This window comes from Hippocampus bargibanti, linkage group LG12 (genome assembly GCF_051943395.1).
Source record: "Hippocampus bargibanti isolate YZ-2025 linkage group LG12, ASM5194339v1, whole genome shotgun sequence".
Lineage (NCBI taxonomy): Eukaryota > Metazoa > Chordata > Actinopteri > Syngnathiformes > Syngnathidae > Hippocampus > Hippocampus bargibanti.
In genome coordinates this window covers 1,688,350-1,706,709 of record NC_142745.1, presented here as the reverse complement: position 1 = coordinate 1,706,709, position 18,360 = coordinate 1,688,350, and the positions used below count along the sequence as shown (strand labels likewise).

Here is an 18,360-nt window from a genome sequence, read left to right as displayed (position 1 = left end):
CTTATCAAGGATCTTCTTCCTTTTGGATGGACTCATGTTTTCCAACTGCAAACTAGGCTGGTTGATGTATAAAACTGCCAAGCTGAAGTAGGAGCTCCACACCTGCGCTCCCAAAGAAGAAAATCCTCAGAAGAAGAATAATAATAACAACACGCCGTTGGTCGAGTAAATGGAAATCAAGAACTGACAGAATGGCAGTGGCTGAACGATGTCGCCATGGCTACCTTGAAGTCAAAGTCGGCTTCGACAAAGTTCTTGAGCTGGAAGGGCGCCAGGCGCTGCGCCGTGCTTAGGATGATGCTGAAGAGCACAAAAAAAAAGGCAAAGTCAGTCACACGGGAGAGACCTTCTTGGAGCTTTTCTTCTTGCTGCTCCGTCTTACTGGCTGGTAAGGAGTCTCATCACATTCCAGTCGCGCGGGAAAATGCTAAGCTTCATCAGGTTTCGGAAGACGCACCAAATCTTCATCATGAACTCCTGTCAGAGATGTTCGATCGGACACTGTGGACAAAGACTCGAACCCAGAAAGATTGTCCCTACTGCCGGCAGGAGATGCAGCTATTCATGACAGACGCCTGAATTCTGCAGCCCTCTGCCAAACTATTTATTGAGAGTATATGAAAATTTAAGTGATACTTTCGTAATACATAGTTTTCTTGATTAGAATTCCACGCCCGTGGAACATTCTGAGCGCAAACAGATGTAAGAAATAAAACATTGTCTCTTCCATGAACTGATAAATTTGTAACCTCTGCTAATGAGCTCTTCCTGTGAAGGAGTTTTAAGTCGTAAATTGCTTCGGTGATAAAGGAGTATCCCAAGTCCTAAATTCTGTGCAAGGACAGATCTCCTAGATGAGGATGACAGTTTAACTTGCTGTGTCTGTTAACCTGATTGACCCCAGGTTGTATTCGAGTCACACATGTTGACTAAGCTTATAACAGCATGAAACGTTTAAATAAGATAACTTGTTATTCTCTATCAACTCCCGAGGAGATAAACGTCCATTCTCAGTCATCCAAGGGCTGTGTGTTATTTTCTCCAGCGCATTTATAAGATCGCCGATACGCCGACGTTTGAACCTTAAGACGAACCTTGAGTACGTCTTTGCTCTGGAAGTTCTCCATCAGGCGTTGGAAGTGGATGTCGGTCATGTGACGGAGGAGGGATAGAAGGCAGGACACAAACTCTCCCTGGGAAAAAAGGAATTTGAGCCACGCTGGAGTTAGCCGATGGCGGGAAGCGTTGGGTTAAAAAGGGGAGGCGGCTCGACGGGATGGGAAGCCATGCGGGAAACTTTGCTCTTCATTGCATGAATACAAGATTTGCAAGGCGGCAGGGGGGGGGACATGTTGGAGGGGGCAAAATGTGTCAACTTCTCATTTGATTTTGATGAGAGTACCAATGATAATAATGCCTTGCATTTGAATCAAATGACAAAAAAGTGCTTAATTGAGAATATTTCCTGGATCTGCTCCTTGCATTGCCAGAAGGAAGAGTTACAGCCGCCCGTCGAGTCACATTTTGACCCGCCCGCTGATATCAGTTGGCGAAGAGAACTTTTCTTTTTTTGATTGTTAGTTACTAACAGAGGTCTCGGCGGTGCACTGTGGATAGCGATGACCTCTTACCGCCTCCTGTGATTGGCTGTTGTTCATGATTGACAGCAACGTCTGCAGTAGGACATCCAACAGAGACTCCACCATCATTTCCACTTCCTCGTGCACCGATGCATCCTGGGGGGAAAAAAAAAGAAATGTGATGCTATTTCTTTATTTTTATTGTATGTATGACTAGTCTTGTGAAGACCACTAACATTTTATACCATACGTAGTGGGGACATTTTTGACATGTGAGGACCTTTTGGGCGGTCCTCACAAGTATTTCATTCTAAAGGCTTCTAGAGGGTCTATATATGCATCTGTTTCACAGAGGTCCTCACAAATTCAGCCAAATGATTTTTTTGGTGTGTATTTTCATTTCACTCGGATACACACACTTTTTACTCACTGTGTGTGTTTATATGTGAGTGTGTGCATGGTTAATGAGAGGAAAAGGTTCATGCCACAAAAAGTAGAAAATATTTAACCAAATTCACTATAGGGGTGAAGACTTTGAATGTACTCATTCAGAAACCTCACTGCTGCTGTTATTTTAGTTTCAAGTCCACTTTTTATTGCGTTGTTTTTAAAGAAGTTGAAGTGGGAAATGGGGTGACATTTAGTCTTCAAATATAACACTAGTTCCTCTCTAAACTTATCAGCAGCGGTGGTCCTCACTCCTTATCTGGAGTTATCCGGACCTCACAAAACCTTTGAAACAGGATTAAGTGTGTGTATGCGTGTGCATGTGTGTGTGTGTGTGTGTGTTACCAATGAGCTGGTCTTGATGATTGAGAAAAGAGAAGTGAGGATCGCAGAACACATGGGCAGTTCTTTCTGATGCCTGAGATGGAGATGAATGTGATGGAGAAGTACGGGAAGAAGAATCCGTCGAGACTCTGACCAACCAGGGAAACAGTCATACACACACACACAAACACAGAGACACACAACATCGGCTCGTGTGGTCCACCTTCGTTAATGTAAAAATGCCAATCGGGGTTTGAGTGAATCAATCACCTCACCTGGGAAAGAAAAGAGCCTGCTGTCCACAGTGCGAGCGACGGACTGCAACTTGACAACGTCCACTGAATGTCCAGGAATGTGAAGCATGGACGGCAAACTAGCAAAAGTGCCGCGTGCAAATTCTGCCACTTCTTGTACCGAAAACATCTGTAGTAGTTCGTCAAAGATGGCTGGGAAGGAGCTCAACATGGCCACCTGCAAAAATAAGATAAATCTGAATTTAATGTAATGTCATTATTTTATTTCATGTTATTTTATTTTATTTAAATAAAATTTAAAAATTAAAATTGAAATTAAAATTAGAAATTAAAAATTAAAAATTAAAAATTAAAAATTAAAAATTAAAAATTAAAAATTAAATTTAAAAATTTAAAAATTTAAAGATAAAAATGGACACATTTAAAAATGTAAATTAAAATTAAAAAAAATTTAAACGTTAAAAAAAATAATAATTAAAGAAATACAAATTAAAATTATTAAAAATTAAAAAAATAAAACATTTCAAATTAAAAATTATAAATGAAAAATTAAACAAAACGAAACAAGGTCACGCTGAGATCAATGTTGACGTTAAAATGCAAACCGACAAGTCCATCATTTCATCACATGGCCTTGTCGTTACGCAACAAAAACCCGACAAAACTAATGAGAGCCAAACGACGTTTCTCCATTTTATGATGTGATGACATGAATGACATGGCCAAGCGTTCCAGGATCACACGTGCGTGTGTATGCGTGCATGCGTGTAGACAAACAGGGTGCGGCGTGCCTTCCTCCCTCCGATCCGTCAGTCCAGAATCTTTACTTACTGACAACGACGACGCCGTCCACAGGCTGCTGGGGCTCAACACCTGAGTACTGTAAGCAACCGGACCGGGGGCGGGAAGGCGGGCGTGGCCCGGGGGCCCGGCCAGACATGGGCCTTGACTGGGCTGAGGGCCACCGGGGTGGTCGGCGTACAGAAAAAGGAAACCACCCACAGCAGGGATAACAAGGAACCAGCGGGACAAAGAGTTGAAGGAGATTGAAGGTGGGAGGGTGGAGCACAGCAAAAGTCAGAGTCTGTCACACTGACAGTCTACACCAGTGGCGTCAAACATACGGCCCGCGGGCCGGAACGGGCCCCCAAGGAGGTTTGATCAGGCCCGCAGGATAATTTAAAAGTGGAAAAAATGCACAAACGACACGGAATTCATATTTTAATGAGATGCAATTCAAGGATTGTCCACTAGGAGCAGAGTTGTGCTGTTTGGATCAACATAGAAGATTTTTTTTTTTCAACCGTTGTCTTTTTTCCAACTGCGGTTTCAACACCCTCATTAGCCAAAATGTCAGACTCATCACAGCGAAAAATAGAACTGAGGCAATTCATCAGGTTGGACGAATTGCTGGCGGGTCTGAGGAAACAGCAATCAACTTTCACCCAGAGCCAGGAAGTCAGTGAAGCAGCAGTAAAAGCCAGCTATCTAATTGCTAGCAAAATAGCATTAGCATCAAAGCCGTATTCCGACGGTGACTTTGTTAGATGATGCATGTTGAAGGCAGCTGAACTTGTATGTTCCGACAAGTGACACGCTTTTGCCAATATTAACCTGACGAGGAATACCATCGCAGAATACACCAAAACTCAGGAAAGACATGATATTTTGCTTATTTATAGCGTGTTATTCTATCATTTTAACAGTCGGGCCCACTTGACATCGACCGAGGTCATACGTGGCCCACCATGTCAAATGAGTTTGACAGCCCTGGTCTACACACTCTGCCCACCTGAGTGAAGAGGAGGGTCTCACAGGTGGGACGGTCCAGGCTGAGAACAAGGCGGATGGACTGAAAGAGCTCCTGGATGCTGTTACGAAACTGGTCCTCCTCCATCCCGCAAGTGGCTCGAGAGTAAAGACTCCGAGACTGAACGATGAACTTGAACAGATACTCCAATGCCTGCCGGTCAGTCCACAACGTCGTCATCATCAATCAATTAAAATGGCGATTCGCCACCGCCGCCGCTGTCACATTCGAACGGCCACGTCTTACCCGCATTACGTCCTGGATGTGATCCTGGCGCACGGCCGCCTCTGCCGAACGCTCTACGGACCACCGGAGACATCGGATCAGCTCCCTGATGCACAAGTGAAGCAGTTCAAGAACATATTGTAGCACGCACGGACGCAACGGCGCCGACACTCACTTATAAGCCAAAGCGCCGGCAAAGTGTTTGTGAATATACGCGTCCATGACTGCTCGGAAATGGAAATATTTGCTGTCCCTCAGCAGATTGATGACAAAAACCTGTTGAGGAATTGGGGAATTAGCGGTGCATTTGGAGAGTTTTTGAAATGTTCCCACAAACTACCAAATACCAGTGACATTGATCAAAATGAAGGTCATGACATGTAATTTATTTATTTGTATAATTATTCTTCTATCTAGCTATCTGGTGTACAGTATTTATTCATTTGTCATATTTCTTTCTTTCTTTTTTATTTTTTGGTTGATTTACTTATTTACTTGATGTGTTTATTTATTTATTTATTTATTTATCTGATATGTATTCATTTATTTTATGTATTTATTTATTTATTTATTTGATATTTATTCATTTACTTGATGTGTTTGTTTATTTATTTGATGTATTTATTTATTAATTTCTAGATTTATTCATTCATTAATTCATTTATTCATGTATTTATCCATTCATCCATTCATTGATTCGTTAATTTATTCATTTATTCATGTATTTATCCATTCATCCATTCATTGATTCGTTAATTTATTCATTTATTCATGTATTTATTTATGTATTCATTCATTTATTTATTTGCTTTATGTATTTATTTATTCATCTGATGTATTTATTCATTTACTTGATGCGTTTATTTATTTGATGTATCTATTTATTTCGGAAATTTTAGGTTGATGTATTTATGTATTTACTTGCCGTATTTATTTATATGCCTATCTGTCTGCTAAAAAAACGCAGTTGCTGTTGTAAATTTTGCTAATTCATCATTTAAAAAATGTTTTTTTTTTAATTGCTCCATTTGTAAAATCTCAAACACAGAAAGGATGAAGGATATTTTCTTTTATGATCAATAAACAAAGACAACGTTCTTCATGCGAGAAGCACAGATTTTGTTTTTTCTCTTACCAGAGACTGAAAGACCAGAGGGCCATATTTGTCGGTGTTGTCATCCAGGATGGAAAACAATGTGTCCAAAATGTCTTGAAGGAACTGGAAAAAAAGTCCAACAAGATTCATTCACGCTGCCATTTTCAATTCATGTCTTTCCTAACACATTTTGCACAAATCTTAGTAATTAATACCAGTGTTTGAAATAACATCTGCCCGGAGGCCCGGGGCGTACAACTTTCAAAACGTCTCGGCCCGGATGGCCGACAACTTTTTCAAGAAAAAAAAAAAACAAAGTTTTTTTTTTTTCAAATCAAATGTTTGTTTTGTTCAATAAAGCTACAAGCAAACCACTACAAGCCACGTGGACTCCTCTTTCAAAGCGCCTTTCAAAACTTTCAAGTACACTTTACAGTCACGGTATAGTTTCGTGCTTCGGACTATACCAAAATCTTCAGCAAGGGATATTTACCATAAACTAAGCATGGGAGCATTTGTGGTGGGTATTTCCTTAATTTAAAAAATCTTTAATACTTCGCAACAATGTTTTTTTTTTCGATTCGTCGTCTTATTGTGTTTCAAGTTATGAAAAATGGGGCAGGCAACTTTATGGCCGGGCAGGCAACTTTTCAGAGGTGTATGCCCGGGTGTGCGCTAACTTTTTGTCATGAGTTTCAGACACTGTTAGTTATACACAAAGAACATGATTTGTTTTAGATGTTTTGAGAAACAGCAGATTGATAACACTTTTCCCAGTACAAATCAAAATCAAATGACAGAACACGCAATGAGGAAGATGAGCTCACCTTGACGATTTCTTCTCCGCTGACGTGTCGCAGACGACCAAGGATGTCGCCCACTCGGTCTGGATGAGCTTTCCACTTGAGCAGAGCCAGCAGGTCCACTAAGCGGAACCAAAATACATTTCACGTTATTCCATTTGGGTCACGGAGCAACACGTTCTCGACGAAGCCTGTGTAAGCTGTCAGTCATACAGGAGTGGTCCATCGATGAAAAGGTTTCTTCAGCCATCATCTGTACCTTCTTTGAAGGTATCGGACGTTTCGCTTCTTGTCCAAGATGCTTCTTCAACGAACTAAAGTCTTACTGGTAGTATCGGCCCTATATATATCCCTATTGTCCAGACGTGGTGGTGCCGAACTCTACTAAGATAGGTCCATCTTCGTTACATGAAGCAGTTCTAAATGAAAGAGAGGATCAACGTGTCTTTCCACCAGTGGATCAGGGACATCATGGTGGAATGTGCACGTTGACTACAAGCTAAATGCTGATGATGATGTGATACCAGGGCAAATTGGGCAATCAGGCCAGTCGTCAGGACAATAGAAGCAATCAGTGGAGCCGCAGGGATTAGTCCTCTGCTCCCCTCAACCTGAGAGCAGGGACCTATCTTAGCAGGGTCCGGCACCACCACGTCTGGACAGTAGGGATATGTGTATAGGGCCGAAACTACCAGTAAGACTTTAGTTCGCTGAAGAAGCATCTTGGATAAGAAGCGAAACGTCCGACACCTTCAAATTTGGACAGATGACAGCTGAGGAAACCTTTTCATCGATGAAGCCTCACAAGGTGTTCGTGAAAAGAAAATGTGGCTATCTTTTTTTTCAGATACCATTTTGGGTGAGCTTAGTGGAAGAGAGCTGGGTAGAGATCCAGAATGTTTCCCTGGTGCTTCGCTGAAAGACCGCGTTGGGAAGTCCTGGACTCAAATGGTCTTTGCAGCAAGGGAGGCTCAGATAGAGGCCGGGATTCCACAAGGTGCTGTTCTCGTCACACTGAAGAAAATACCGAAAATCTCAACCAACAACTGGAACAGTCATCGCAAAGAAGACAAGGTTGGTGGAGGGGAAATAAAAAGTTTCACCTTGTAAACAAAGAGTTCGTGGCTCTGATCAGACAGCGTGGTCCCGTCGTCCCTCATCAACGGCGTGAAGGAAAAACCAAAGAGTTTCTTGTCTCCTTTGTCCTTGGCTTCATGAAATCAGAGAGAAGTCAAACTTGACGATGGAAAAGCCATCGTGATCGGGAGTGCCCGAAAACGCAGCCCCCGGCGGCAAAAGCTCACTGGAACAATGTCGGAACTCGAAGCGGAGGTGACAGCCTCGGAATCGGTCGACGGGGACGGGAAGCTTGATGGCCTCGCTCCATCGGGGGCTGTTGTTGTGGTAGAGCACCAAGGAGCGATGTTCTGTCACGTTGGGCTCGCCGCAACCCACACTGATGCAGTCCTGTCAAAAAGACCGTCGACGGTGTCACGATCTGGTTGGCGACCAACGGGCGGCGCTGTCGGCCCCGCCTGCACCTGCACAGGTGCTGGTCGTTCCGATCAGTGGCAGTTAAAAGGACTCCCGGCACGACCATTCGGTGTCGGGTTATTGCATTGTGTACTGTGTATGTGGTTGCTGCACGTTGTCAGGTTTGTCTCATCTTGGCATGATTTTCTTTGATACTTTGTACTTTCCTGTTCGGATGACTTTGATGTTTTAGATTTTGTTCCTGCTGACTTTATTTTCATACAATTTGTCAAATACAACCTGCTGCTCCCTCTTGCCTGCTTATTTTGGGATCCACCACCATCACCGCCTTGCCAACCATGACAGACGGGAGCCCGCTTATTCGCTAAATTTGCGCCCGTGACCTTGTACCCTTGAATACAAAATAACGACAACCTGTACGACTTCTCCATCGGCGCAGAGAAGACAAACGGCCACTTCGATGTTCTTCTGGACACTTTTTCCACCTCTTTCAAAATCTCCTCGTTCCAGCGTCAAGTACAAGTCGTTACGCATGTCACCTGGAAAAGAAAACAACAATTGTTTCCGTGATTCGCGCAACGGTGAAAAACGCCAGCTCACCCGGCATGATGACATCCGGGAAGCCGAGCTTGCGCGTCAGGGTGACGCTCCCGCTTGACATCCATTTGTTTTCACGCTGGAGCTCCTCCACGTCGCCGCGCAGCAGCCGCAATGAGATGATGAGCCCTGTGAGGAAACAATCGCACCGGCTAGCACTCCTCAGACCTCCAAAATCTACAAAGCACACCGGTTGTGCTGATGAAAAACAAACTGCTCGTCTCCGCCGGGAACGTTCCTGTTCCTGAACAGTCCACGTAGTCATTAGAACATTTAAAGGACAACCGACGCCCCAGGACAAGTTGTGTCCGTAATTTGTGAAATGACTTCAAATGACTTCTACTGAGCGTATTTTACAAAGATTCCACCGCATATAGCTATATTTTACGTTTTAAGACTTGCGCTGAATATTCAGGAAGTCTTGTTTTCGACTTGGTGACGATTCCTGACGTGATGTCACGTCAGGAACGCCCCTGACCGAGAAAGCGACACACAATGCATTTTGGGTACTTTGTTTGGTCTGAAAACTTCGTGTTGATCCGTGTTGATGGCGAAATTAGAAGGAAAACACAAAAATAATGCGATGGTGAATAAATTCCCAGCAGACAAATCAGCCCATTTCCAACGGAGCTTGGGCGCCATATTGTGCATTTTCTGGGACGCTACATTTCAGTCCAGATGCCTCAAAATGACACGGAAGGACTTCTTTAATAAATTGCAAACATTTACGCTTCCCTCTTCAGAATTATTTGAATCATATTCATAACTGGATGAGTAACAAGAAAGCATCTTCTCCCAATCTGAAGCCATTTTTTTTATTCTCCAGCAAGGCAAGACGTCTTGACGTGACGTCACAACAAGGGGGCGGGACCTTCTCAAACTGGCCATTTCCAGGTTCATTTTGAAGTAGTTTTTGGACACTTTAAGTCATTTTTATTTGTGTTTTTCATTTGACGAAAAATATCAGCCTGCGTGATTCGGGTATTTTAGATGCTATGAAACGTTTTTCTGATGTCAGTTAGGAAACAAAAAAATGGTGTCGGTTGTCTTTTAAAGAGAACCGTCATACCGTAATTGTTTCCAGGCGCTGAGTATTTGGTACTGGACTTGCGGATGATGTTCTCATGGATTTGGTACCATTCACTCTCGTTGTTGCACCTGAAATTTTGAATTTTCAAGTCAGCTAAAATTGACGTGTGGTGCGTCAATGCGCGCAAGAAGCAGAGAAACTCACGTGTACACTTTGAGTACAAAGTCTTTCTCGTCTTTCAGCTCGGAGATAGTTTGCAGGACGTCACTCATGGCGAGAACAGCACAGCCGTAAGGCCGGCGGTATCGGACGTGTGGAGGACCTTTTTTGTGGTCGTTCAGCGACATTCTTCCTGTTATGACAATTATAAATGTGTGTGTGTGGCTGTGAACTTGACATGTTTCCCTTGTTTTGTCCTTTTACCTGTGCGGATCACTTGAAAGACAATGTAGAGGTCCCGCTTCATATCTTTGTTGCTCAAGTCCTACGCACACATACAAAAAAAGCACATATTGTTACAACTTAACCGCAGTGACCGTGATGATACCAGCAGGAGGCAGCGCATCATAATTTACCGTAAAAAGAGTGCAGAATTTGTCCGTCTTCTCGGATTTTTTAGGCCCCCCGTTTTTGTTGAGTCTCACCAGGAACTTTTCACTGAAAGACAAGCAGAACGCAAACTTGCACTTTCAGCTCTTTTAACGGGGAGTTTGACCATAGGACCGAAAACCAACCTGATGTTTTTTCCTTCCCTCAAGTCATAGAGCCAAAAGAAGATGTCGCTATCTTCTCCGATGTTGTTTGAAGTGAAACTTTTCAGATTGAGTAGTAAGTGGTGCGCTACCGGCGCTCGCCACTGGTGGCCGCTACCGTGCCTCTGCTGAGGGTTTGAGTTGGGCTGTGGGCCATTCGAGACAATGTCGTAAATCACGTCAAATCTTACAAAACACGAAAGATTCTTTTCAAATGTCATTTTTGTCTCCATTCTGCTTATCTTCAAACAATCCTCTCGAACTGCAGCATTTCGTCTTTTTCCCATTGCGTTAGCAAGTGCAAAGTAGAGCAAAGCTCAACTGGATGCTACATTAGCCTATTGCTAGCTAGCCTCCTTGCTCGACTTATTACTTATTTTCTTGACTTGTTGAACAGATTTTTTTTTTGTCCCTAATAAAATTAAGTTGCCGTCTAATTTCATCACTCTTCATCATAATTTTTACACTATTTGAAATCATAAAAAAATGCTAACAAGCAGATGCTTTTATGATTCTGCTTTTATCAATACGACTGTATATATAATTCTCATTCAGCAGTTTTGACGAACTGGATCTGAGCCAAAATGGCCGTTCTAAGATCGGTCCAATTTTTCCCCCCGTATAGAAGTTGAAATACGCCGTACATTATTTGAAACGATTAAAAAAATGTATACAATGCGGGGAAAACATATAAGTTGACAGGTATGTAGTCTCAAACCCCACCTGTTTAAAATTGCATTCACAGTTTAGTTTTTTCAGTTCTTTTATTATTTATAATTTTATTTATGCTTGAATTGCTCTGCTGTTTATTGCTCCACTGTTCATTTTCATTGGAAAGTGTCATTGCGTGCTTTGAAAGTATGTAAATTATGTAAATTAAATGTATTATTATTATAGTACGATGCGCTAAAGAGTACCAATTGTAGAAAAGTGAAATACAACTGACTGCCCATCCAGTCAACATTGGAATCCAACCGGTCATCAAAACCTAGCTAAACAGGGTTGTTGTAACATGCTAGCTCTCAAAATGACTGCAAAGTTGACAGACCTGTGAGTTGTGTTGAACGTTATTTCTACTGCTGAGATGCTGTGAAGAAGAAAACATAAATGAATGATTGCAAAAATATTACAATATTAATCGCGCGTCTGGATCAAACACTCACCATCTTATAAAGATCCGAGACGCTGACTCGATCTTCATCCACCATCTCAAACTCTTTTCTTGGCACCAAGTCCAAACCCAAATGTCTGACCATAGATAAACACACACACACACACACACACACACACACACACACACACACACACACACACACACACACACACACACACACACACACACACACACACACACACACACACACACACACACACACACACACACACACACACACACACACACACACACACATTCTGTTTCAATCGTTTTGTGAGGTCCGGATAACTCCAGATAAGGAGTGAGGACCAGAGTTGCTGATAAGTTTAGAGAACTAGTGTTACATTTAAATACTAAATGTCACCCCATTTCCCACTTCAACTTCTTTTAAAAAAAAGTGGACCTGAAACTGAAATAACAGCGGGAGTGAGGTTTCCGAATGGGTCCAGTCAAAGTCCTCACCTCTGTAGTGAATTTGGTTAAAATATCATTTTGCTTTTTGTGGTATGAACTTTTTCCTCTCATTAACCACGCACACACGCACATAAACGCACACAGTGAGTAAAAAGTGTGTGTATATCCAAGTGAAATGAAAATCCACACCAAAAAAAATCATTTGGGGTGAATTTGTGAGGACCTCTCTGAAACTTTAACAGATGCATATATAGACCCTCTAGAAGCCTCTAGAATGAAAAACTTGTGAGGACCGCCCAAAAGGTCCTTACTTGTCAAAAATGTCCTCACTGCGTATGGTATAAAATGTTAGTGGTCCTCACAAGACTAGTGATACACACACACACACAGATGAGGAATACGTGTATGATGGCGTCCCTGCGCCTGTATGTGTTCTCACTCATTTCCCCAGTCCATTCTGGCCGTCAAGTGTCTTTTGATGTCTCGTTCGTGTTGCTCAGTTAGCTGCGCCGCCGTCGTCGTCATCAGCTGCCTCCTCAGTTCCACCAGCTCGGACATTACGTGAGCCACTCGGAAGAACAAATCCACTTTGTGTCTCTGACAGGGACATTTATCATTCATTCATTCATTCATTCGTGGATTGATCAAATTTACAGAGACGTATTCTGCCGTCAGCACAAATTTTCACCGGTTACGCAGAGACCCAAAAATCCTAGCGCCGATAAAGTGCATAAGAAAGGTAAATAGTCACGAGAAGAACCTCACCACATAGAGTTGCTTCCACAGCGACGCCCATTCCCGAAGCGTGGACGTCACCTCGGTGACGACTGCGTCTTCAACGGGCACCGCGGTCTCCTGAGATCTGAAAATATAGACACTTTCATTCTTCAACATGTATTTAATGCAAATGAAACGTGCATGATAAGTGTGCTCTTTGGGAAAAAAAAATGTGTTTTCATGTCTATTAGTTATCTATTAGCTATCTAGCTAGCTTTCTATGTATTTGAGTTACTTCCGGGTTGAGTGAACGCTGGCGCATGTGGCTACCCCTGCTCACCCACAGAAAAACTATGACTGTAAAGTGACCTTGAGGCGCTTAGAAATTAAATTATTAATAATAATAATAATAATAATAATAATAATAATTCTTCTTATTATTATTTTATTAATTATGAATATTTTATTATAATCATTATTATCATATCATTATTATAATTATTATTATTAATATTTTATGAATTATTAATAATTTATTATTATTAATAATAATTAATAATATTTCTTGTTTTATTCATGATTTTATTGTTTTATGTAGTGTTTTTATTGCAGTGTCCTTGGGTGTTCAGAAAGGCGCTTGTAAATTAAATGTAAAGTAATAATATTAATAATTATTATTATTTTATTAATTCTTCATATTTATTATAATTATTATTAATAATTGTTATTTTTTATTTTATTCATGATTTTATTGTTTTATGTATTGTTTTTATTGTGTCCCTGGGGGTTCATAATAATAATAATAATAACAATAATAATAATAATAATAATGATGATGATGATGTGATGATGATGATGATTATTATTATTATTATTATACATTTAATTTACCAGCGTTTTTCTGAACACCCAAGAACACTGCAATAAAAACAATACATAAAACAATAAAATCATGAATAAAACAAGAAATAATAATAATAATAATTATTATTAATATTTTATTAATTATTAATATTTCATTATTATTAATAATAATTAATAATATTTCTTGTTTTATTCATGATTTTATTGTTTTATGTATTGTTTTTATTGCAGTGTGATTGGGTGTTCAGAAAAACGCTGGTAAATTAAATGTATAATAATAATATTAATCATCATCATCATAATTTCATGTATGAACACGTTTCAAATGTCAATCATTATTAAAAGGTCACTTCACAGTTTACATGTTACGGTAGTGGTCATACCCTTTAGTGGTGACGGCACATTTCTTCACGTGGATGTAGCTACACGGGAAAATTCCCTGCGGCAACAGGGAAGCAAAAAGTACACATTACATATATCAAAAAGTAGAAGTCATTTAGATGAATAGGAACGTTATGAAATGAAAAGAAATGACAAGTGAATCTCAAAGAAGCAATGTCAGGTGTCCCTTTCTTACTTTAATATTTGTCCTCCTGCACGAGTATCCTCGAAACCATCCTGAAAAAAAATCACAAGTGAATTCCAGACTTTGGAAGCGGAGCGGCTGAAAGCTCTGCACCCCATCGTGGTGAGACGGGCAGAGGGCATACAGAGGTGGAGATACGGAGATAAATTCCAACCAAGATAAGCAAAATGGTGTCAGTTAGTTGTCACACAAGACGAAAACGATTCTGTCTGGGTGGATGATGATGATTGGCTTGAGTTCAGAACTGAAAGTGACCTTCAGATTTCTCCAAGATGCGAACGCTCTCGCCGAGCTCCAACGTCAACGTGTGAGGGACGGAACTCCGGAAATTGAAGATGGCTGCGTTGGGAAGACAAGGCCGCATGAGGAAAAATGACGTATTCAATAACGACACAACTGAACAGTGACTTGACCGCCGACTCCATTATTGGCCAACCGGGTCATGATGATGATGATGATGATGATGATGATGATAACAATGAGGGTCACGTTTTTAGCTGTTGAATGATTGAGCAGAACATTTGTCTTTTCCATTTGGGTCAGGGTGAGCTGTTGCAACACAAAAGCCTCTCTGTCGGCATTCACTTCTTCAATAATGGGGGTTGGGGGGCGGCATTTGATTTACATCTTTTTATATTCCGTCTTTTATACGTGTATCATACGCACGAACAAACCGAGCTGGTTCCAAAAGCACACATTTGAAACACGCACACTTCCTGTGTGGCGGGAGGACATTTCGGGAATGATTTGATGATTTTTCAAAGGGTGTTTCCAGCAGATGATGATGTTGTTGTTTGGACAAGGCGGATTAAAGAAAATGAAGCTAAAATCCTGATGGATTAAGATGATGAAGATTAAAGACCAAATGAACAAAACAGACTCGCTAACATTTCCCACATGGAGCGCAAGTCTGCTGTCAAATAGTCAATTATGAACGCTAAACAGCCATTACTTCAAGGACAACCGACGCCTCCTGACAAGTTGTGTCCGTAATTTGTAAAATCGCTTCAAATGACTTCTACTGAGCGTATTTTACAAAGATTCCACCGCATATAGCTATATTTTACATTTTAAGACTCGCGCTGAATATTCAGTAAGTCTTGTTTTTGAGTTGGTAATGATTCCTGACGTGACGTCACGGAAGGAACGCCCCTGACCGAGAAAGCGACACACAATGCATTTTGGGTACTTTGTTTGGTCTGAAAACGTCGTGTTAATCCGTGTTGATGGCGAAATTTGAAGGAAAACACATAAATAACACGATGGTGAAGACTACTATTTGTTACTAGTTGACACAAATTCCCAGCAGACAAATCCGCCCATTTCCAACGGAGCTTGAGCGCGATCTTGTGCAGTTTCTGGGATGCTACATTGGAGTCCAGACGCTTCAAAATGACACGGAAGGACTTCTTTAATCGATTGCAAACATTTATGCTTTCCTCTTCAGAACTATTTGAATCATATTCATAACTGGATGAGTAACAAGAAAGCATCTTCTCCGAATCTGAAGTCATTGTTTTGATTCTCGAGCAAGGCAAGACATCTTGGCGTGACGTCACAAACAAGGGGGCGGGACCTTCTGAAACTGGCCATTTCCTGTTTCATTTTGAAGTCGTTTTTGGACACTTTAAGTCATTTTTATTGTTGTTTTGCATTTGACTAAAAATATCAGCCTGCGTGTTTTGGCTGTTTTAGATGCTATCAAACGTTTTTCTGATGTCAGTTAGGAAACAAAAAAATGGTGTCGGTTATCCTTTAAAAATGTGGATGATTTTAAACTCTAAAAATAGCTCCCTGGGTCCAAAGATGCTATCCTGAAAGCTTATGCGTGAGCTGGTGCAATTCAGGAGGTGAAAAAAAAGCCTTCTTGCTCAGAAGCTGCTCTGCCAGAGTGAAAAAAACGGGTAAGGGAATGCTTCAGGCGACTGTTAAAAAAATGTAATCACATCAACTTACTGACCTGGATATGACTGTGCACGCGCATGCGCGTGCACGTGTACCCACGTGTGTCTGTGTTAGTCTGCGAGCTTGCATAAATAAAATAGAATTGGTGAATTCCTTCTTTTACTTTGTGTTTTTCGTGTTCTCAAGAAGACATTGAAGATGTTGGTGTAAACATTTGCTGTAAAAAAAAATCTAAAGCGACAACATACACGTGCACGAGCATGGGTAGTCACAGAGGCGCGCACACGACGAATGTCTCTTCAAGTGGCTTAGCCCACTGCTCTACTTTTAGGTCGTCGGACCATCTGGACAAACGCACACATTCACTGATTCTCTCGCTCACTCAATCACATGCACGAGCGGACACACACACACAAGCACACGCAAATAAACAAACAAACAAAAAAACAAATAAATAAATAAATAAAACATGGTGAAAATAGAAACACAAAAGTAAAATAATTGGGTGCAAGTCAGTAAATTGATTGACTAATGCGAAACCGGTGAGTTTGCGGCCATCTTGCCAACAAGGTTGCATAGCCATCAGCCATTTTGCTAATCCAGGACGCCACAAGCTAACCTGACATCATTTTCACATAAAATATTGATCTCGAAAACATTCGAAGTGAAATATTAATGTGGTGTGAAGAACATCAGGAAGAGAAATATGGATGTCATTTAAAAACACAAAAAGTAAAAATATTAGACTAGGCAAAACAGTTTGTCAGACCTTAAAAGTATAGGCTAAAGTAGCAAAATGATAAGCTAAATATTAGCGTGCAAATCCAGTTTCTTCAAACACAAATCGCAACCAACAAACAAACGAACGATTCCACGCTGACCTCCGACCCCGCAACGTTCGAGAGTTTTGATTTTGTTTCGGAGAATTTGATTCCAACGGAAGCCAGGCCGTTGCCCTGGCAACAGTGGGCCCCGAATGGAACGTCCTGTTAGGATTTGGCACACGCAGATGTGCTAAACTTTTCGTTGTTGTGCTGGACAGTCTGTGTTTTTAATGCCATGATGTTTAATGTCATAGTTATGAATCACATTTTTGTTTTGACACTGTTTTGGCAGTGAATTAACCTCTCATTTGCATTCACCTCAGTACCGTCCCTCGATCGGAGAGTGACGTTGCATTGAGAAAGTGTGAAAAGCTTCTTTTCTTCGTGCTATTCAACTCTCTGCGCTGTCGTAAACGCTAACACAACCAACGCGTTCAAAAGGCCTTCAAAGTCAGTTTAAATATGTTTTTTTTTTGGGGGGGGGGCATCGGTATGGTCACGTGATCAGGCCGTCAGGTGGCAATTGCTCATATAAAGGTGGGCAATGACGTAAAATAAAACAGGTATTTTTGTGTAATTCTGTAAAGAAGTAAGACAGACAGCGAGCGACATGCTTTACGTTTAGTGGTATTTTGCCAAAAACACATTTCAAAGTAGACAAACTTTTGCATCGCACTTTCGTCACGTCGAATGTACGCGAGAGTTCGGAGGTCCACTCACCCACGCCGAGCTTCTCATCTTCTGTCAGCGTCCACATGACGTCACAAAGTTCACGCCAACACCGTCTTCATGGAAGCTTTAAATGTCACCTGATAAACGTTTGGGATAAGTGATGAAGATTAGGAGGTTCCGAGTTAAAGCATCGTCATCTTAATCATTTTATTCGTGGAGCTGTCGTCTTCCACAAATCGACGACGCGATCACGCGCGGGACGTGCACGCTTTTAAGAGGATGAACGGTCAATGGAGTTAGCGCATGCGCGTTGAAACAAGTAGCGCACAATCAACGATTGCGCGCGCGCGACCTGGTTTTAAAACGGGTCAAAAACAGTTCAAAACCAAAGCACCGAATGTAAAACCGACTTTTGTGACTTCGCAACGGACATTTTTAATATCACAGCAATGCATTGTTGTCTTATTTTATGATTGCAGAAATATGGATGGATACATTTCAGCCTTTTCCTGTTTTTTAATAAAAAAATCTGTATTTACACCGAATTTTTAAAGTGATTTTTTAATGTAGTTATTTTTTACAAGATAATTGAAGACCAAGCTAGCACTTTCTTTTTTAAGCAATTAAGTGATAAAAATCAATTGAAAATGAAGCACTAATTTTCTTGGTTTTTGTCCTACAAATTTTAAAAAATGATCATTTATTTACAACGAAATATTTTGTACGTTTTTAACCGAATTTTTAAAGTGAATTTTTAAAGATCACAATTAAAAACTAAGCAACCCCATTCTTGTTTTTAAGCGATTAATT

General features: G+C 41.0%; 1 protein-coding gene across 1 annotated transcript in view; it reads right to left on the bottom strand.

Moving 5' to 3' along the window:
- LOC148889918 (dedicator of cytokinesis protein 3-like) overlaps window positions 1–17,815 on the bottom strand; it is a 29,829-nt gene extending 12,014 nt beyond the window's left edge. The window contains 31 exon segments of the mRNA XM_089010036.1: window positions 2–102; window positions 225–300; window positions 383–477; window positions 1,095–1,193; window positions 1,632–1,736; window positions 2,373–2,500; window positions 2,627–2,822; window positions 3,437–3,559; window positions 4,398–4,568; window positions 4,662–4,746; window positions 4,816–4,916; window positions 5,776–5,859; window positions 6,564–6,661; window positions 7,391–7,553; window positions 7,643–7,749; window positions 7,844–8,006; window positions 8,448–8,572; window positions 8,634–8,759; window positions 9,700–9,788; window positions 9,865–10,012; window positions 10,084–10,144; window positions 10,236–10,317; window positions 10,395–10,558; window positions 11,461–11,499; window positions 11,576–11,660; window positions 12,422–12,579; window positions 12,748–12,844; window positions 13,947–14,002; window positions 14,141–14,181; window positions 14,405–14,488; window positions 17,599–17,815. Of these exon segments, the coding sequence (XP_088866162.1) occupies window positions 2–102; window positions 225–300; window positions 383–477; window positions 1,095–1,193; window positions 1,632–1,736; window positions 2,373–2,500; window positions 2,627–2,822; window positions 3,437–3,559; window positions 4,398–4,568; window positions 4,662–4,746; window positions 4,816–4,916; window positions 5,776–5,859; window positions 6,564–6,661; window positions 7,391–7,553; window positions 7,643–7,749; window positions 7,844–8,006; window positions 8,448–8,572; window positions 8,634–8,759; window positions 9,700–9,788; window positions 9,865–10,012; window positions 10,084–10,144; window positions 10,236–10,317; window positions 10,395–10,558; window positions 11,461–11,499; window positions 11,576–11,660; window positions 12,422–12,579; window positions 12,748–12,844; window positions 13,947–14,002; window positions 14,141–14,181; window positions 14,405–14,488; window positions 17,599–17,635 (3,287 nt within the window). The 5' untranslated portion in view covers window positions 17,636–17,815.
- Window positions 17,816–18,360: the final 545 nt, after the last annotated feature.